General features: G+C 51.9%; 2 protein-coding genes across 5 annotated transcripts; both read right to left on the bottom strand.

The window, feature by feature from the left end:
• Positions 1-169: 169 nt before the first annotated feature.
• Positions 170-15,690, bottom strand: LOC309883679 (histidine--tRNA ligase, cytoplasmic). 3 transcript variants are annotated; one of them, XM_082771942.1, is made up of 13 exons: positions 15,567-15,690; positions 14,875-14,964; positions 13,058-13,177; positions 12,770-12,865; positions 12,108-12,233; positions 10,321-10,428; positions 8,289-8,387; positions 5,651-5,744; positions 5,305-5,432; positions 4,972-5,214; positions 1,914-2,030; positions 1,020-1,166; positions 170-680 (listed from the first exon to the last, which is right to left on the bottom strand). In XM_082771942.1, the coding sequence occupies exons 2-13, from the start codon at positions 14,932-14,934 to the stop codon at positions 621-623; spliced, it is 1,398 nt and encodes a 465-aa protein (XP_082628068.1). In that variant the 5' UTR covers positions 14,935-14,964; positions 15,567-15,690; the 3' UTR covers positions 170-620. The 3 variants fall into 3 exon arrangements, with proteins under 3 accessions (XP_082628068.1, XP_082628067.1, XP_082628069.1); XM_082771941.1 differs by lacking the exon at positions 15,567-15,690 and adding an exon at positions 15,098-15,286; XM_082771943.1 differs by lacking the exons at positions 14,875-14,964; positions 15,567-15,690 and adding an exon at positions 13,283-13,303.
• Positions 15,567-20,569, bottom strand: LOC309883680 (histidine--tRNA ligase, cytoplasmic-like). 2 transcript variants are annotated; one of them, XM_082771944.1, is made up of 12 exons: positions 20,393-20,568; positions 20,173-20,292; positions 19,803-19,898; positions 18,911-19,036; positions 18,517-18,624; positions 18,222-18,320; positions 17,798-17,891; positions 17,462-17,589; positions 17,129-17,371; positions 16,275-16,391; positions 15,846-15,992; positions 15,567-15,698 (listed from the first exon to the last, which is right to left on the bottom strand). In XM_082771944.1, exons 1-12 carry the CDS (start codon positions 20,519-20,521, stop codon positions 15,642-15,644), a joined length of 1,464 nt encoding a protein of 487 aa, XP_082628070.1. In that variant the 5' UTR covers positions 20,522-20,568; the 3' UTR covers positions 15,567-15,641. The 2 variants fall into 2 exon arrangements, with proteins under 2 accessions (XP_082628070.1, XP_082628071.1); XM_082771945.1 differs by lacking the exon at positions 20,173-20,292 and having other exon boundaries at positions 20,393-20,569.
• Between the last annotated feature and the right edge of the window lie 20 nt (positions 20,570-20,589).

Raw genomic sequence — 20,589 nt, 5'->3', positions numbered from 1 at the left:
AGGTGTTTGAGGCACGGCCTCCACGTGGCTCCTTCCCCTTCAGTCCTCCCCACATGGCGCTGGGGCCAGCACAGCTCAAGGAGCTGCCACCCTGGCCTTTGAAAGTCAGCTCTCACCCAGAGGTGAGCAAATCCCCGCCCGAGGCAGAAAGTAGGGACAGAAGGCAAGGGAGGGGGTTGGCAGAGTATTTATTGTTTCTTGGAACCGCTGGCTTGGGATAAGGTCAGCTCCCTGCAGCCACGCGCTGGGCTGAACATTTATTCGACATGAAGGGCACAAGAAGCTGCAGCCAAAAGCCTGGGGTCTGCTGACAGCGCGGGGCTCCACGTGTCATGGTAACAACTGCAGACGGGAGGCCATGGTGTGCCAGAGCCACTTGCAAAACATCTTTCCAGCAACATACTGAAGAGCCAGGGCATTTTGTAGGAGTCAGTGTAGCCTCTCTCCTCCCGCTGGGAAAGGGAGCACACAAAACGAGAATAAATACAGCTTTCAAAGGCTCCCCCTGACCCTGCACTTGCTGCCACCTGGCCTGGTGAAGGAGACGACCAACTTGCTATTTAGAGGAGGAAATCTGTCCGCCAGAGTCCAATGAACAAGTAGACAGGTCCACGCGGGCTTTAAAGTTGACTTGTTCGCATCCTGATCTCCTCAATGAGGTTCTCCCTGCGAATGTTGACCTACACGGGAGAGCACAAAGGTCCATAAATACAACACAAGCAGCTTGTCACTGGGTGACTTTCTCTGGTCCCACGCCCCATTTGTGGCCCTCTTGTCTCATGAGATCCCACCGTCATGGCACCAGTCCCTTTATGGGGCGAGGAGGCAGCAGCACCATACACAGAGCAGAATGCAGCCCTGTGAGAGCAAGCACTGCCCATCCACCTCGCCAAGCACCCTCTGCACTGCAACTGGACAGGGTACGGCCAGGTTTGGAGGGTTTGCCTGAGCTGGGAGGGAAGGTAAGCAGCTGTAAGCAGCCATCACTCCCCTTCCAAGCCACCACGAGCCTCACTCACCTCCTCACGGGTTGCCACGTCCCGCAGCTTAACAACTCCATCCTTGAGCTCCTGCTCTCCCACAATGGCAACAAGGGGGATGCCCGTTTCCTCGCAGTACTGCAGCTGATTCAGGAGCTTGGGGTTCTTCTTGTACAGTATTTCTGCCTGGAATGGAACCAGAGCACAGTGCTGTACTCAGCACGGGCCTGTTTCTCTGCACCCCATCATCACAGCCCCTGGCATTCTGGGCCAGTCTCATCATTGCCATTTGGTGGCTGTGGATGTACGCACAGACTGGCTAACAGACAAGGCAGGGCACTGCAACTAATGAGTAACATAACACAGCTCCAAGGTACTCAGAAGACAGTGCTGCTCCTGGGAAAACACAAAGTCATCAGCTCCAGTCTACACCTGACTAGGGCCGATACCTCCGGTGTCCCTAGCAGCTCAGAAGCCCTGTGGAGCACCCATTCTCCTCTGTCCAGCCAAGGGAGACTGCCTGCAGCAGGAGCAGGGCCCTGACGCAGGTTGTCTTCAGCCTCTGGGATGTTTCCACCCAGACTTTTCTCCTCCTTGCAAGGCTCTGCACTTTTTGTTTTCTGTTCGAAGTGGCATCACAGCCGCCACACAGCAGAGGCTGAAGCGCTGCCTGCTTTGGGAATCTGTCCTGAGCAGACAAAGCCAGAGCATCACCTACAGTATTACAGGGCTAACCAAGTTGCACCACCCAGCCCCCACTGGAGAACATCTCATCTGGGACACTGAGAAGAAGCAGGCTCAATCCAGGAAGGCAATCTGCTGCCCATGATCTCCCTGTGACCCCTTCCTCCCACAGAAAACCCAGGTCTGGTCCATTCCTGGCATAAGAGAGCAGATCAGGCAGCTCCTGACTTGGCCATTGCCTGGTCATACCTTGATTCCAGCATCCCATAACTCAGAGATGAGCTTCAGCCGCTCTTCAAGGAGCTTCTTTTGGGCAGAGGCCACCAGCACCTGTGTTTCTGTTGTCCTGATCTTCTCCTCAGAGGCCTAGAGAGGGGACAAGACTCAAGAGATGACACAGATATACACGGACATACCTGAGACCCTATGAGCAAGAAGGGTCCCCACCTCAAGCCCATCAGTTTAGCAGTGAAGAGGCTCTGGATCAGTGGGATGAACAGCATAAACTCTGGAGAGTCAGGCAAGACCCCAGAGACCCCATCCTAGACCAGAATCTCACTCTCTGTGCTTGTTCCATGTTGGGGGCTTAGCCCAGTCTCCCTCCTGTGATGCACAAGCTGGAGAACATGCTGAGAATGAGGAATTTCCCTGTCGACTTCTGCCTAGAGGTTGCTCCTCCACACCCAAAGGCCTGTGGCCTCTTAGAGATTTGCTCTGAGTGGCTAAGGAGCAGCAAGCCCTGTGGAAGCTGCACAGAGCCACTCTACAGCTCGGTTGGGAACTACAGGTTAGGTTAACAGCAGCGAACTGAGGTGCTCCCGGACTGTCAGGAGCCACCTGCTCCCATGGCAGATGCTGGGTACTCAAAGCAGCACCTTCCTGCCTCTGCTCTCTCTGAAGGGTTAAGTCTTTAAAAGGTCAGCTGCAGAGGACCAAACCTGGCAAGGACCAGAGGTTGTGGGGGAAGAATTCAGTTTCCTCTTAGAAATCCCAGTTGTGTCTGCCAAGAGAGATCTCCCCACAACAGGGCTCTGGGTGAGGGAAACACATGGCTGTATTTTGAGAGCCAAATAAGACCTATTTAACACCCACTGGACAGGACTGAGAAGAACAAACTAGTGGAGCAGCTCTGAGGAGAGAGGAACAGGAAAAATGTACCTGGGACCCTGCGAGAAGGGCTGCGCCCCCTACCCTGGGACATCCAACACGTCTGGTCTCTGCAGTGCCTTCAACAGGACACACGTGCAGGACTGTGGTCTGCCAACCAGCCTTGCAGAGCAGTGCTGGCTTGCCATGAAGGTGGTGTGGCCTCATGGATGCTTAATGCAGTGGGGAGCACGAAGGCATCTGGCAGGACCGAGGAGTCAGGCTGCAACTGAACAAGTTGTACCGGGGGCTGCCAGAAGAGAGGTCGTGTCCCAGCAAGACCCTGAGGGATCATCTCCAGGCCAGAGGAAACAGGAGATCGTGGCCTGGTTCTGCCTCCTGCTGTAGAGCTCAGCAGGGGCCTCTCTGAGTTCTCCAACAAAGACAGCAGCAAAGAAGACTCACTTAAGCATTTGCTGGACTGGGTCACTGTGGTGGGTACACTCTGCTCCTGCACTTTTAGTAGTAAAAGTCTTGCTCAGGCTTGTAAGCCACAGCAGGCCTCAGTGGGATCACGCCTGGAACCCTCATCGACAGCTCATTAACAATGGAAACCCAGGAGAGTTCATTCCAGGAAACAGCCTGGTAAGAAAACTGAGCTTGCCTATGGGTCAAGCACTTCACATAATAAATAGGAAAGTGAAAGCCTTTTCTTTTCTGACATCATTCCTTTGTTATCTACAGAGGGCTGCCTCACACCCCTGTTACTAATTGACAAAGACATGATTAAGGGCTAAGGGAAGGAGGGTTGTACAACCTGATTCCTAAACGAACTGTAAACAAAAGACCTGAAAACCTGGAAAATTACTAATCAAAAGGCAATGGCTTTGCAATCCTATAAATACTGATCCCAAGCAAGAATTCTTTTGAGCTCTCAAGGGACAGCAGTGGGCTGCACCCTTGATCTCCCCCTGTAGAATACTGCCAGGCTTGGTGGTGTTGAAATACTGAGTGACTGTAAATCAGATGATTGCTGAGACTGGGCTTGAGCAGGAATGTGATTTAATTAACACGCAGGAATGTGGATTGATTAACATGTATGTCTTGCTCATCTGGCAAAAGTACAGAACCATTGGAGATCTGCAATTGCTGGAGATCTGCAACCTGCTGGTCTCACCTCCCTTTTCCTCTCCACCAAACAATGCAACAAGCCTTGCTGAGGGCCAATCACATGGTGAATGACTCAGTCCCACCTCACCAAAAGTATAAATCTGCTATTCAGAAACCTCTTTTTGAGGATCTAGAGGATGAGAACTCCAATTATCAGATGGGCTGACAGGCCTGGACCTCTCTCCTTCCCAAGCAGGGACACCTCTTGGTAAGACTTTGCCTTCGACTCTGTCGGATACTACTTGGGAAAATATTAATAACTAAAGCACTGAACCATTAACTTGAGTTCAGTTATTGCAGTAAGTGAATTTATTAACAGCAATCCTGAATCTGTGATATCTGATGCCTTAATAAATTACCTATATTTTCAACTTTGCAAAACTGTCACGGTGAAAGTCCTTGGCAGCGCTCTGAAACAGGCAGACGTTGACTCTATGAATTGGCTATACTCATAATCCTCCAGACATAAACCGTTGACCAAGTCTGGGACTAGGACTGGATCCAGCCACACCTAGGCTCTTCTCTGAGGAGTTTAGAAAGCAAGGGGGTCCTTTCTGAACCTCGTGACTCACATACTACACACCCTTAACGCAACACCCCTTTAGCCAAAGCCACCTCTCAGGGCACCCCTGATGTGATGTGCATCCCAGGGCTGACTCCTTGAGGAACAAGCTCGTCCGTGGGCAAATGCAGACAAGGGATAAGGGTGAGAAATTCACTCTAAGAGGGGTATTTTGGAAGCACATTACTGCTTTTAGAAACCTAAATCCTCCATTAAACCTTGTGTGAACCTTGCCGTTCATAAATCTTTAACAAAGTTTCTATTGCTATTGTAGCAAATTCCTTTAGATCACTGTGTTAATTGACTGATGCTTATGTACTGATTAAGTGCTGTTAAAATCATATAAACTAACCTTATTTTCTATAAAGATATGTAACAAATCCTTAATTTCTGCTACATTAAAGCTGTGCAAAATTCTCCAACAGTTACACACAGAGAATGTAAATCCTTACTCTTTCTCTGTGCTTAGTTGAGCATCAAGGCACTTACCTCCACTCTCTGCTCTAGGATGGAGAAGATCCGCTCGATCCCTATGCTGACCCCCACACAGGGCACCTTCCGTCCCTTGGGATCAAACATCCCCACCAGACCATCGTAACGACCGCCTCCGGCCACGCTCCCAACGCTGACCGGGTCCTCCACGTGGTCGTTCTGCTGCTGCAGCAGGACAGCCTCATAGATCACCCCCGTGTAGTAGTCCAGTCCTCGTGCCAGGCTCAGGTCAAATGAGATCTGTGGGACACAAGGGAAGCCCCCTCAGCACCACGCTCGGGGCTGCCCAGACACCAGAGCAGCACCCCTCCTGCCTCCGCCCCTCCTCACCTTCCCTGTGATGCCAAACAGGGTCAGGTACTCAAACAGCAGCTTCATGTCCCCCAGACCCTCCTTGGCCAGCTTGTTCTGGGACAGCTTCGGGTCCTGGAGAAGCTGCTCGATCAGGTCCAGGCCACCTGCGGGAACAAGTCATGCCTCACCTACAAGAACAAGTCATGCCTCACATCTGCCAGCACAGCAGCACCTGCAACAATGGGCCCAGCCAACTGCGTGTGCTGCTTCGCTCCCTCCGTCCCTGCCCCAGGCACACCAGCCCCTGCCTGGCCTGGCAGAGAGCAGCTGCACTCGTCAGGATCATGAGGGATGGACAAGGGCTCCATCCCACCGTGCTCACCGTGAAGCTGGACGTACTCCCCAATGCGATCCGCAGCCTCAGGGGAGAGCCCCTTCTCTCCGACCATCTCATTCTTTACTTCCTCCCAGGGCACCTGTGTGGGGTGAGAAGAACATGAGCCACTGCCCCAGGGATACAGCCTCTCCTGAGGAATGCCTCTGGTAATACCGTCCCACAGAAGTGAAGAGACATCCGCCCTCACCCATCTTCACACTGCACAGCTCCCTCAGGGTGGTTAAAAGGTGCACAAGAAGAGCAGCAAGTCAAATGCTCTCAGGGCATGTTTCTAACTACACTTCTCATACCACTGCACAGTCTTTTTCTATCCTAACCCTGCAGTCACCAAAGCTGCCCGAAATCCTGACAGCCGCAGGACAAACATTTTGGTTTAGTGATCTGGCCAGAATTAGACATTTGTACTGAGTTTGTGAGATGTCTTGCTGCTGTGATTTCCATGGTTAGGTACAGTCACAATCACCAATTAAGGAAGCGTTGCAGGCCATGCCCACCACCTGGAAAGTTGTGAGGAGATGGCTGGATGATACAAAAGCCCAATGTAAGCAGGATAAGCAACAGCTTTCCCACCAAGCAAGGTGGAAAGCAGAGCCATGACAGCATCCGGCTGCACTAAGTTAAAACACAGCCTTTCGGTACAATAACGAGGAAATTACGCCATCCAAGAAAAGCCCAGTCCTCCCTTCCTGCTGTTCTTCCATGCATACACAGACCCCAAACCTACACCTACAAGTCATGCCTCTGCAATACATCTCACTGCTAACAGCACTTTGACTAAGGCCTCCTCTGCCTGACTTCAATCAATCATCAGACAAGGCCTGATCAGGCCTTGATCAAAGCCAGACCAGGTCACTTGGTTTAACAGGATCCAACAGGAAGGCTATAAGCACTCCTTTAAGCAATCAGCCCACAAACTGTGTCCCACATGTCTCTGATGACACTGAAATTCCCCTTGAAATTCTGATTTGGATCCCGAGCCAAGAAAACTGAGTCTATACGTGGCACTACATTTTAAGGTTCCTCTTCCTTAGCTTTCAGTGGAGGACTGTAAACACATTTATAGTCTGATCTGTCCAGCATTCTTGTGCCTGACTAGGGCCTATAGTAAAGACGATTGGCTGCAGATAAAGAGCTCTTCCTACACTGGCATCTTTCCCTCCTCCCAGAAGTCCGCTTAAGGGTCTGAATCCCTTAAGAGTCCAACACTACAGTCAGTGCTTTTGAGGCAGCGTGGTGAGCATAAACCCACAGGTTGTACCTACTTGCTGCCTCGTCTCTTACAGGAACAGCTGTACAAAGAGAGGGCTGTTCTGCATCACACCAAACTAGAGTAAGACAGCGATGTCCACATACAGCACGTTCATAAAAACCAAACCCGTCCTACAAGTCCAAATCAGCACAAGTGTGAACGAAGCGACCAGGAGACATGGGATGGGCTACTACGGTCTCACAGCACTGGGAAGAGATTATGGCACTGAGCAATGTCCTCCTTGTGACTGTGTGCACCCTGCTGGGATGCTGTGCGGTCCAGGCCAGCCCTGGAGCCCTGTTCCTAGCAATAACATCCTTGCACTGATGGTAGCAACAGATGAGTGTGAAGACGTGCTGTGGGGACACACACAATACAGAGCGGTACCAAACTGACCACCCTTCCCCTGCGCAGGAGGCAGAAGTGCTGCTGGTGGTATTTTACAGCTCCGTGTTTCTAGTTTCCTATTCTTTCTCACTCCAAGCATTTTCCTCTACCTCAGATCTCTACCTCCAGGTGAACATGGAAACCTCGCCCATACAGGTCCGCCTCACTTCCCTCTGCTGCCTCTGTGATGCAGCTACGTGGGACTATCTCCTGAGGGTCCTCAAAACAGCTGGAGACACATGCTGCGCAGTGACACCCTGCTCATGCACAGCACGGCCAGCAATGTGCACGTGATGCAGGCTCTGTGCTCTCAGCAGACATCACGTTACCAGCCAAGAACAGCATGAGCTTGCAGACAGCACAACAAAACAACTGGATAACGAAACAACTTCAGCAGCATTGCCACCTGGGGATGTCCATTTGTCTCAGCATTGTCACCTGTAAGCTCAGTGTCTCATACATCCACCTCTTATGATTGCAATTCTCTACTCCTGAGAAGGGCAGAGATTTTCCCTTTACGTCAGTTTTTTTTTTTTGCCTTGCTACTGAGGTGTGAAATTTTAGCAAAGGTTCCAGGATACAACTGTGATTCCTCACACTGCCAGAGCCGAACCTGCTGTATTTGAAAAATCTTTTAAATGCCCTGGACTAGTCTGGGGGCAGGTTTCCATGACCTAGATTCATAAGCAGTAGCAGCTTAAGAAAGCTAAAATTTGGGATGTTGAACCTCCCATATGCAGAGCTATTTTCCCTCCCTTCTTTTCCATCTCTCAGGACGCTGTGGGATGCTAGGAAGGATGCTGAAGGAAGTGCAGAATCCAGTTTTGCTATGTGACTGACTTGCCTGGTGTGCCTCCCTTCCCTCTCAATGCATAGGGTGAAGGGGCTCACATGGGCAGCTTGATGTTTATCAGCATTTTCTGGACAGTTCTCACAGACCTGGACAGACTCACAGGAACTCCAGAAGCCCGGAGCTCCAGTCCATACCTTATCCAGTTTGTCAACACTGGAGCAGATTGTTCGGAACTTGCTGTCTGGGACACCACAAACTGCAAACATCCCATCGAGGATGCGCCGATCATTGACCTGGGAGACAAGGAAAAAGTCACTTACGATGAGCTCAAGCAGATGCTTCAGGTAAGTTTCTCTCCTCTCTAATTTTAAGCACAAAAAAGAGAATCTAGCAGTCATCCTAACCCCATGGGAAATTCGGGCCCCAGACACTCTGATGTTCTGATGTGTAAGTTATTTCCTGTTGCAAATCTGTGGTGAAAAAAATAAATACAGCTATCTGCATTTTCAAAAGCCTCTGCCAACATGCCTCTCTAGACACTCAAGAAGCCACAGTCAGAAGGGGGTAAAATTTTGTTGTAGATTAGGAACTGATAGAGGGAAGGTGAGAAAAAGAGTTTGGCAAGAACATGGTAAGCCAGACTACTCAGATGGAACAGCAAAGAGGAGCAAGGGATGGTGGAAGAACCATATTACAGTCTACCTGAAATAAGCATGCCTAGAGGGAGGCTGCTTTTTTTTTTTTTTCCCCCCCCTCACGTCATTGTTTCTGGGTAATTTCTGTCTCTTCCCCATTCCTGCAAAGCAGGCACTTCTTGGGGAAGATGAATGTAACTTAATCTTAAAAATTGAACAGGATAGAGGGAAACAAAAACAGAACTAGAACCACCTTTCTTCCACCCCTCCTCCTTCCCAGGCTCAGCTTCGCTCCTTACTCTTCTACCTCCCACCACCATCCCCATGAGCAGTGCACATGGACAGAGAATGGGGGTTGTGGTCAGTCCATAACACTTTGTCTCTTCCCACAGTTCTTCAGAAGGGACTGCTGCAGCACGGACCCCCACAGGGCCACAGTTCCTGCCAGACACCCTGCTGCGGTGTGGGCTCCTCTCCACATGCTGCAGCTTCCTCCTTCAGCACATACCCACCTGCGATCTCTTCCTGCAGCACCCTCGCTACCAAAACCTTGCCACGTGAACCCAGTACAAGGGCCTATGAATCACCTCATGGGTGGATATGTAAAAACAGCTCAGGAACAGACCACAGACTGAGGAGATGAATGCAGTATGTTACACTGCACCCTCAGTACAAGAACAAAGGGACATCTGGTTATGTTAAAACCTTACTAGGAGATGTTCTTTCCTTTTACTTCTTTTGATAGTGAAGTCAATTCCATGGTTTAATTATGTTCTGTAAGAGAAGGTAATTGAGGCCAAAGGCTTAGCTGAATTCAAAATTCCATGGGTAGTGAGAGCGTCTACAGTTAAATTAGACAGAAACAAAGGCTGCTCAGGAGGTTGTAACCCTCCAGCATTGATATCAACCAAAGAGTCCCTCACAGAAGCCATGGAGCCCTCTCCACTGCAGGCAGGTTATTCTGCTGTTCCCCTCTGCAGAGATGCCTGCTCATCCTCAAATAGATTTGCTCATACCGCTGGCCAAACACAAACTAGCTGGACTTGATCTAGAGAGGCAGCTCCTATGCACAATGCTTCAGCTCATCTGGTTCAGGGGCAGGCAGGCGGGAGTGCAGCACCCAGCCCACACCACTCAACTCCCCCAAGTTGGTGGGAAGGCAGCAGTTTGCAAACTACACAGTGCACACACACAGATGTTCGTCCTAAGGGGGCATTAATAGCTGGGACAAGCGCAGGGATCCTGGGCCAGAGCCTGTATTTCACTGCAGGCAGTGAACGTGGCAGTCACCTTGTTACTTTGCACTGGGCGTTTTGTAGGGGACCACGGTTGAGGAGAAAGAACTCTGCCAACTATGGCCTCAGGAAACCTACTTGAATTCCCATGTAAAGGGGAGCCTCAGATGAAGTCCAAGCCGTTAGTATAGACACCATGAGAAGGCAGAGAGGCAAGATGATTTCTGCATCTGGATCACACGCCTCAGTGTGCAGTAGAGTAGGAACAGGTGCTGTTGTGTAAAATCACAAACAGCAGCCACTGCTTCCTACTGCAGCACAAAGGAACCTGTCCGAGGACCCAGCTCCAGCCTCACCTTAATGAGAAAGTCCCCAAGCTGCAGGTCACTCAGGATCTCGTGCACTATCTTCAGGCACTCAGCATCTGGAATCATGGGGTCAAACTGGCCAGCGATGTCAAAATCCTGAGGAACAAGAGAAGGCAGAGAGCATTTCAGCACAGCAGAGAGGACTGCAGCCACACAGCCTCCACTCTGCTGTTAACAGCAGTTTGTTTACAAAAAGCGACAGAGATGTTGTGAAAAACGACAAAAAAGAAGACAGCAGAGATCATCAATAGCAAATAAATAGAACAAAGGAACCAGGAAGGGGAGGAGAAAACTACTTGTTAGTTGGTATGACCTAAATGCCAAATGTTTTTCCTTGATCCCCATGATGTTTTGTTTTTTTCTTTTTTTAATATACAAGCAAATCAAGTTAATGACCAGGCACACAGTGGGAATAATACAACAGAAGTCATCAACATTCAGAAAAGAAAAACAAAAGAAGCAAAAAGAGACCTCTTATTCCACCCCAATTTACAAATCCCCAAACACACAGCTTTCAATCACATCTTGAGTAAAAGAACAATTAGGAACACAGGAATGCATTGCGACTCAGTAAATTTCAACATGGTTTCAAGAAGCTTCCAAAATAAATTGGGGCAATGGAGGAAGAAAGAGATGAAATTGCATCTGTCGATTCTCCAATCAGCTGAGTGTGAGGAAAGCTGATGCAATCCCCAAGGAAGTTGGGCAAGGTCTGGTACAGCCAGGAAAATGCTGCTACCATCATACAGGTGAAATCTCACTGGGAAAACCCAGTGGAGGGCTGGTCAGTTATATTTAAAAGGTGCAGAAAAAAAAGCTACGAGGCTGAGCAGCGAAGTAAAGCATCTCCAAGGAGAGAAAAGCAACAGAACTTTATCTAACCAGCCCAGGGAGGAGAAGGTTGCTCTCAACATTTCCAAAATGTTCATTTGGGAAAGGAAAGGAATCAGTGTCAAGGGATAACGGCTACCACTTAATAACCTGCACTGGCACAAGGAAAAGTAAGCTGTCAGACACAAGTAAGTTTTAGCCTATTTGCAGCTAGCCTAAGATGATCCTAGAATGCTCCTTCAAATGAGACAGCAAGCAAAGACTCCAAGTTGTGTGAAAATGGGCCTTCACCAAGGTCCAAAGCTGGAAGGTATAGACAGGGATTGTATGAAGAAATGGAAATATTCTCAATTAAGAATTTACTTGCGATATGATGCCCTGGGGACTGTGATAGTACAGTGGAACAAATCCATTCCTCAGGGCTATCACACTGAGAAAGCCACAGAGGAAATTGAATTCTTTGTTCTGGAATTAGGTCTCAGGGTTTTTGCCTTCCTTTGAAATAAAGCTGGACTAAGCATGGGATGGAAGCAACGGGTGCTGTGGCTGAGTGACTCACCTGGCTCATGCATTCTTGCTCACACACACAAAAGTTCAATTGCTGCCACATTTGGGATCAGAAGGAAATTCGTTCCCTCAACCAGGCTGACAAGCACAGTGGGATAGAGTAAGGAACTACCCTCCTCCACAGTGCAAAGCACACCCAACATCTGGGGGTTACATTGCAAAGTTCCCTGATATGGCAGCGCCCTGTGTTACGACCATCAGTCTCTCCCACTCTCAAGCTGCTTTTCAACCCCAAAAAGGGAAAAGAATGAGAAGATGAGTTTCCCACCGCAGGGAAGGCGACTGCAAGATAACACAGCCTTCGGTCCTATGTCTTTACAACCACTGCCCAGCCTAGAGACCCGCAGAGCAGCAGCCCTGCTGCTGGCCAAACTCACACACTGGTAGAACTCCCTGTAGCGGCCCCTGGTCATGGCCGGGTTGTCCCGCCGGTACACCTTAGCGATGTGGTAGCGCTTGATGTTGGTGATCTTGTTCATTGCCAAGTAGCGAGCGAAGGGCACCTGGGACCACAGAGTTAAGGATGGGAATAGAGAGGGATCACCCCACCCAGTTATCAGTCACAGGCAGCGCTGCAGCCTCGCTATCTTCCCAATGCCCAGCACAGTTCAGCACATGTCCCTGGGGCAAAGCAACAGCTACCAGACAGCACGCCTGGCCACAGCGCTGCAGGGTCTGCACAGCTGTCCAAGATACAGCCCACGCATTCTGCCACTGGCACAGGAACAGGTGCCCCTGCAGGCATCTCCCAGCACTGCCTTGGGGTACATCTCACTCCCTAGTCTGGGTTCCTGTAGAAGAAACCCCACCCAAATTTCTCTTCCCTCCACACACAAAGTGTTACTTTGCCTAACACAGACAATGGACAGTATATAACTGAGCGATGGTTCTGTGCCCGCTACACCACACTAGCTGCTCATGCTTTCCCTGCCTGTATAGGGTCAGAACCCTCCTCCTCCCTTGCCCTTGGGGCAGCACTGTCCCAAAAAGAGGGCAGCAAAGATGACGAAACCCCCCAGCACTGGCTGTTGCAGGATACAGTCAGGTCATAGCGCAGGGACAGCAGCTCTCCTCCTTGATCTTTCAGATCATAGATGAGCTTTGAGTCTTCTCCGTATTTCCCTGTTAGCGTCTCCTACAAAAAAAAATAAAAAAAAAAAGACACATGAACAAACAGTGTCTTCAGCAACAGGGGAAGAGTCCTAGAGTACACAGAACAAGGACAGAAAGGAAGGACAGCTAGGAGATGGAAAAAACTCAGCCCTCTGCTTTCACCTGCAGGATCCCCACCAGCTCAGCCAACTTGCTGTGCTCTTGCTCAACTCACCTTCAGCTCAAACACTGGCGTATCAATGACTTCTGCTCCGTGGCGCTTGAAGCAGTTGATGATAGCAGTGAAAACTCTCTCACGAATGGCCATTTGTTTGGGGCTGTAGTCCCGCGTGCCCTGGGATAAGAAAAGGAAAAAGAAAGCAAATGAGACATTGGCTTACAGATATGCAGTGGCAGACAGATGTGAGAGGTGACGTGAAGAATCTGTCATACTGCTTACCAAGCTAGAGATCGGATCAATTCACCAGATACCAGTACAGGGGTTAAAAAGCAGCATTGGAAAACATTAGGACACAACTCAGATGAGATCTGCTACAGTCTGCGCACCTGAAATATGTCAGAAGTTTCACTATGTACAAAACAGAGGAGCTAACATGGATCCAACACCCAGACAGTTCAGCACCTTCAAGGATGACAACGCAGCTAGCACGTGTCCACAGCTCCGATTCATGTGCAGCATTAGCCAGAGCCTTACACAACAAGCCATCCAGAGAGGTGGAAATAGGAGGACAGGCAATACTGTGAAGTTTTGGAATAAGGAACAGCTTTATGCTTTCCAGAGCACCCACAGAGAAACCAAATTTCCAAAGCACGATACTTATGAAGTTCACTGGGATGGGCTCCCTTTTAATCTTCATTACTGTTAATAGTCACCAAATTGTTTCAGTGACCACCTCCAAGCTTTCAGTAACTCACATAACTGTCAGTTAACTGTACCTCTCACTTTCATTTTTCCAGGGCCCAACGGTTAGACAGGAGGAAGCAGAGAGAGCCTGCAGGTTGAACAGCAAAGGGTTGCTTTCAGCAGCGCACTGACACAGCTGAGAGAGGCTGGAAACCCAAGCTGTTTCCCCTGATGCTCACAGAGCTGCAAAATCCTCTCCCTGCATCTTTAACAGTGAGATATTCTTTCTTCCCAGGTCTCACACCACAGTTACAGTTGCCAAAAGATGTGATAAAGGAAACGGACAGTGCGACTGTGTTGAGGCACTTCCTTTAAATCAGTGACATTTATATATATTAGTAACTGTCTCTGTGCCACAGCATGAAAGCACAGCTGGTCTCTGGTCAGCTGCTGGTGTTGAAACATCCAGGATACAAAAGAACTTCAGCATAAATTGCATTACGAACGCTCTTCTCAGACGTTCTGCCACTGAAGGAAAGGTTCTGCCAGAAGAGGCCAGAGAGATACCTGCAGCTGTGGGATGCAGGTATCCATAAGCGGGATGACCCCACTCTTACAGACTAAGGCAAAACCAAAAGCCGTGAGCTCTCTGAGCATTCCTGGCAAGGCTTCCAGGCACCTGGAGCACTTTGCAGCACTGCGTGCTCACCCGGCCTGCAGCAGCCTGACCCACTCTGCCAAGGTTAGCATGAACAGGAGCAGCTTGAGGATCCTTGCGGGCACTAGTGGGGTCAGTGCTACAATAAATTTGAAGTTCTGATCCTAAAAGCACTGGAGCAACGCAAGTCATGACCTTCCTTCAAAGAGAAGAACCCAGTTGGAGAGGAGACCTCATACTGGGCAGCTATGAATAAGACTGACCAAAACTGATCCTGCCAGCTGGTGGTTGGCTTCTCAGAGAAGCACTGCAAAGCGTTTGGTTAGTGAGGTATCAGGGTTTGGTGCTGCCGGGGTCATTTTGATCCCCCTTCTCCCACCGCCTCACTGCTGGAAGCAAAAAGGGGCAGAGCACGGGCCCGGTGGGTGCTGCCCGCCCATGCTCGGCACACACAGGCCGGGGGTGGCTGTACACACACGAGGCGGCCCCACACAGGGCGAGGCGAAGCGAGCGGGCTGCGGGCCGTTACCTTCGGGGTCTTCAGCACGAACTTGTGCTTCCCCTCCTCGCCCCCGAGCTGCGCCTTCATCTCCAGCAGCTTCGCCACCTCCTTCGCGATCTGCGGAGGGAAGGAGAGGGGAGCCGGGCGTTACCGGAGCCTGGTCCCTCTAACACCGCCTCCCCCCCCGCCCGTCCGCCCGCCCCACACACACGGCCCCGGCCCCCCTCAGCCTCCTCGGTCCCCGCCGCACCCGCTCGGGGTCGGCCTCGTCCTGCTTCAGCCTCCGCACTGCCTCCGCCTGCTCCCGCACCGCCGCCGCCGCCGCCTCAGCCGCCATGGCCGCGCCTGCGCAATGCCGCCGCCGCGCCTCACCGGGCGGAGCTGAGGAGGCCAAGAGGCGGCGCTTCTCCGAGTTTTATTTTATTTTTTTAATAAAAAAAAAAAATACACCACAGAAGGGCTCGGCCCAGCCCCAGAAGTGCCCCCACAACGCGTGTGGCTCGCCTGTTGCCCGGGGCATGTCCCTAAGGCCTTCTGGTCCCCCCCTCCTCCTGGGTCTCCCCGCTGTGGGGACATGGCAGGGCCCCCGCTGGCACCGCACGCCTCAGGACCGCAGTGTCCGTGATCTCTGAACCATGTCAGAACCATTTCAGAACCCCCATGCTCCCTCCTGGCACAGCCTGCTGCAGCGCTGCCAGGTGGGCAGAGGGCGGCCGGACCTCAGCAGGAATCAGCGGGCGCTGGGGTTTCCAGCTGTGCGGCAGGTCGGGCAAGCAGCTCTGGCCAGAAGGGTGCTAGGGCTCCAGCCGTCTTCGGATCTCATCGGCAAGCCCTTCTCTTGGGATATCAACCTGCAAAGCAAACAGGGGGGAGCAGTTATCTGTCAGGCCCGTGATACAGCTCGCCATTAGAACACCGTCACTGAGCGAAAACCCAGAGCCTTTCAGCAATTGCTGGAAGCACTTTTGAAACCTGGTGTAGAAAGGCATTCTCCTCACCTCCACTCTTGTTGCAACATCTCGCAGCTTGACAACTCCATCTGACAGTTCCTGCTCTCCTATAATGGCAGCAAGAGGGATCCCCATGTTCTCGCAATACTGCAGCTGTTTCAGCAGTGTAGGATCCTTCTTGTACAGCATTTCTGCCTAGAAGGAAGCAGCAGTGAATCATCGATGCAAAGCTTGCTCTGATGGATCTTGTAGCAAAACTGCAGGCAGTGAAACTGCATGGAAAACTCTGCCTCATTACTCCTGGAGCAAACGACTGCCTTCAGTACACTCAGATGCCTTCCTTCTCTGCCTGCTAGATCTCAGGCAGGCCACAGTCTTGAACAGAGAGCTAGTGGAGTTAGTATAGCTGCTCCAGCTCCCCCCTGAGACTCTCCCTCCCTGGTGACTTACAGCACCAAGCCCGCATCCTTACTTTACCTTGATCCCTGCATCCCATAGCTCAGAGATTAGCTTCAGTCTTGCACTGAGTAAGCGTTTCTGAGGTGTAGCCACCAGCACTTGTGTCTCAGTCGTTCGAACTTTCTCTCCAGAAGCCTGCAGGGACAGACACACTCATGGAAGTCACTGGCTCTGAGGCAATCTGAAGCTCACAGCAGAAGCTCACCTAGGTCATCTCACTTGACCTAAGTCCTCAGCTGTTAGCTCTACAAAACAAGAATATTTAAAGCCTGATCATTGCCTGATCATATTGAATATTACTGAGCAGAGTCCTCCAGTGCACCTGCATTCTGACACACTATCTAACTGTGTCCTGCTGTATCCGTGGGACCTTGGCTTTCCTCCATCCTAGATGAGAGCTGCACTGCTTTCTAATCTATCTTTTGATTCTTCAGATGCAAACACTTTGCCTCAGCCTCACTTACTATGAATCACAAGCTCAGAAATAAATGCAGGGTGGTAAATTTCCCAACTGACTTTCCTGTTATAGAATGAGTGCCACAGATATTATTGAATTTATAATTTCAGGACAGAAAGCTTCACAAGCACGAGACAATTAAAGTGACTTGGGAACAAACTTCAGGGAATGGATGAGAAGTCAGGGGATATCTATGATACTTCTGTTGTTTCTGCTACAAAATGCTGCCCGTGACTGCAACTTGATGGGCTACAGGAGAGAAAAGGGCTCTTTCTTCTGCATGGACATTCAGGCATGAGATGAGCCACCCTCTCCCCTCAAATCCTTTCTTCTTGAACACTGTAGAGCTCTGTAGTAAGTAACAGACTGCTTCCTAGAGCCCTCCCCCATGTGACACACTGCCAGCAGCACCTACCTTCACTCTCTGCTCTAGGATGGAGAACATCCGCTCGATCCCTATGCTGACCCCCACACAGGGCACCTTCCGTCCCTTGGGATCAAACATCCCCACCAGACCATCGTAACGACCGCCTCCGGCCACACTCCCAATGCCGACCAGATCTTCCACATGGTCATTCTCCTGCTGCAGCAGGACAGCCTCAAAGATCACCCCTGTGTAGTAGTCCAGGCCTCGCGCCAGGCTCAGGTCAAATGAGATCTGTGGGACACAAGGGAAGCCCCCTCAGTGCCACGCTCGGGGCTGCCCAGACACCAGAGCAGCACCCCTCCTGCCTCCGCCCCTCCTCACCTTCCCTGTGATGCCAAACAGGGTCAGGTACTCAAACAGCAGCTTCATGTCCCCCAGACCCTCCTTGGCCAGCTTGTTCTGGGACAGCTTTGGGTCCTGGAGAAGCTGCTCGATCAGGTCCAGGCCACCTGCGGGAACAAGTCATGCCTCACATCTGCCAGCACAGCAGCACCTGCAACAATGGGCCCAGCCAACTGCATGTGCTGCTTCGCTCCCTCCGTCCCTGCCCCAAGCACACCAGCCCCTGCCTGGCCTGGCAGAGAGCAGCTGCACTCGTCAGGAGCCCAAGGGAGCAGGCTGCAGGGAGGAACAAAGGCTCCATCCCACCATGCTCACCGTGAAGCTGGACGTACTCCCCAATGCGATCTGCAGCCTCAGGGGAGAGCCCCTTCTCTCCGACCATCTCATTCTTTACTTCCTCCCAGGGCACCTACAAAACAAGAACACCCATCACCACCCAACGCTCTCGTCACCCACCATCTCTATCAGCCCATGTATATTCAGAACATGTGAGGGAAGATAACACGCTTTTTGGTGAGCAATTTCACAGATCACTGCATCCATCTCACAGGGATCAACTAAGATCACTGAAGTTGCCAGGTGTTATTCTTGGCCACTGCTACCAGCCTAAGAGCTCTCCAAGTCCTTTACAAACACCAGTGGCTTAATTATTGTGATGAGAATAGCCATGACAGTGCCCAGCCAAAGCCATCCAGCCCCTGGGACTGGAAGTGATTTGCCCTGAGAGCACAATGCTTACCTTGTCCAGCTTGTCTATGGTTGAGCACGTACTTATGAACTTGCTCTCCGGGATGCCACAAACGGCCAACACACCATTCAAAATTCGTCTGTCATTGACCTGGGGAACGGAGAAGCATGCTTAGCTGAGGAAAGATGTCCCAACACAGCTTCCCCTTGCCCTTGCCCAAGGGATGCTAAAAGCTGCAGCTGTTGAAGACTGTTTGTGCCTTTTGGCTGGTGTCTCAATCCCATGGCACCCTGGAGCCAGGAAAAGAAGGGGCAAGCGTGTGAAAACCACCAGGCTCTGGTCTCACCTTAATGAGAAAGTCCCCAAGCTGCAGGTCACTCAGGATCTCGTGCACTATCTTCAGGCACTCAGCATCAGGAAGCATCGGGTCAAACTGGCCAGCGATGTCAAAATCCTGAGGCACAAGTAGAGGCAGACTCTGGTGTAGCTGGACTGTGGCTGAAATCTGTCTCTCAGCTGCCGTCCTGTTCAGCACTGAGTTCTCGCTGCTTCAGCACTACCCCAGCTGCAGGCTGGCTGTGCAGGGCCTCTGCTCCAGGCGCAGCTCAGCCAGGCACCTCACCCGGCCCCGCAGCTGAGCACAGGCCGTTGGTATGGCCCAGCAGTCCGCACCAATTCCCAGCTCTCTCCTCCCAAGCAGCCCTGTCCCCGCTCCCCTTTCAGCAGGCCACAACACTCACGCACTGGTAGAACTCCCTGTAGCGGCCCCTGGTCGTGGCCGGGTTGTCCCGCCTGTACACCTTAGCGATGTGGTAGCGCTTGATGTTGGTGATCTTGTTCATTGCCAAGTAGCGAGCGAAGGGCACCTGGGACCAGAGAGTTAAGGACAGGAATAGGGAGATCCTCTGAGCTGCAGAAAGCTGAACCTCAAAGCTCCTTGTCTTCATCTAACTTTGCTCCCAGATCCCCAACAAATCTCTGAACAGCCTTGGCTGACAACAAGTACCACTGTCATAAGAACAATGACAGCAAAGGGACAACTCCATTCCCTTCTTCCTAATCACAGTATGTCAGCACCCTGCAGACACAGGTCTTTACTAGGTCATTTTGCTCTCTTAAGGTGCAATACAGACAAAATTCAACATATAGTGCACATGATAAAGAAGAGAGCTTTTAGGTGAGGTGCGGAGATGGAGCTGCCCCAGGATGGATGCTTGCTTTCTATGTGCAGCAAACATTGCTGCTCTCTCACAAGTACCACAGCACTGGGAAGGTGGCACAGCCAGGACAAGAGGGCACAGAGGTGGGGACTGCAACAACCAAGAGCTACAAGCAGTAGTGTGGAGCATCCTGATGCATGGCCACAGAGTAGGGAAGAAAGGGCAGCTTTGCTGGAGATACTGGACTGACTGGGAGGTGATTTGAGGCAGGGGCCATACTGATAAAAGACCAGATGGGACGTCCACCAGCTAGAGGGAAGGAGGTTTAGTTCATCCTGATGGGAAAAAGCTGGGATTTGCAGACAGGTGAGGACAAGGACGATCTGCCTAACACCTTTAAAGTAGGCTGGGTGGCAGTGCCCTCAGTTTGTCACTATCCCCGCCACCAAAAGCGGAGGCTATAGCAGGATACAGTCAAGTCGTAGCGCAGGGCCAGCATCTCTCCACCTTGATCCTGTAGCTCATAGATGAGCTTCGCGTTGTCCCCGTACTTCCCCATCAGCGTTTCCTAGGGAGAAGCGAAAAAAAAAAAAGTGACTGTCAGAGGAGGCGAAGGAAAGTAAAGACGGGCAGGGACCAGGCTGAGCTTCCCCTAAAGCAGGAGGGCAGGGGATGGAGGGCAGGGGACGGAGGAGCACCCCAACCCCACAGCGGTGACTCTGCAGCCCCAAAAGCGGAGCCGGGGCTGCCCCAAAGCGGAGCTGCCCCCGCTGCCCCCCGGGGCACCCCCTCAAGCCCTCCCCGGTCCCCACGGCATCCCCGAGCCCTTCGGGGCCCCTCACCCTCAGCTCCAGCACGGGGGTGTCGATGGCGGCCGCCCCGTGCCGCTTGAAGCAAGCCACCACGGAGCCGAGGAGCCGCTCCCGGAGCGCCGCTTGCACGGGGGGGTGGTCGCGGGTGCCCTACGGCGGGGGGGACGGAGAGCTGAGCGCCGGGACCTCATCATCATCCCGGGACATCACAGCTCGGCCCCGCCGCCCCCCTGCTCCCCGCAGCCGTTACCTTGGGCGTCTTCAGCACCGAGCCCACCGCCCGCCCTTGCCCTTGCCCCTGCCGGGAGGCGGAGAGGAAGCGGCGGGGCGCGGAGCACCGGGCGAGGAGGAGGAGGAGGAGCGGGGGGGGCCGCAACATGGCGGCCGCGGGGCTCCGGCGGCGCTGAGGGAGGCGGAGGCGCTGTGAGGAGGAGGGGAAGGGGGCAG

The sequence above is a fragment of the Aythya marila genome (genome assembly GCF_965140915.1).
Source record: "Aythya marila genome assembly, chromosome: 14".
Lineage (NCBI taxonomy): Eukaryota > Metazoa > Chordata > Aves > Anseriformes > Anatidae > Aythya > Aythya marila.
The sequence above is the reverse complement of the archived record's forward strand: the minus strand, read 5'-3'. Positions and strand labels throughout refer to the sequence as shown.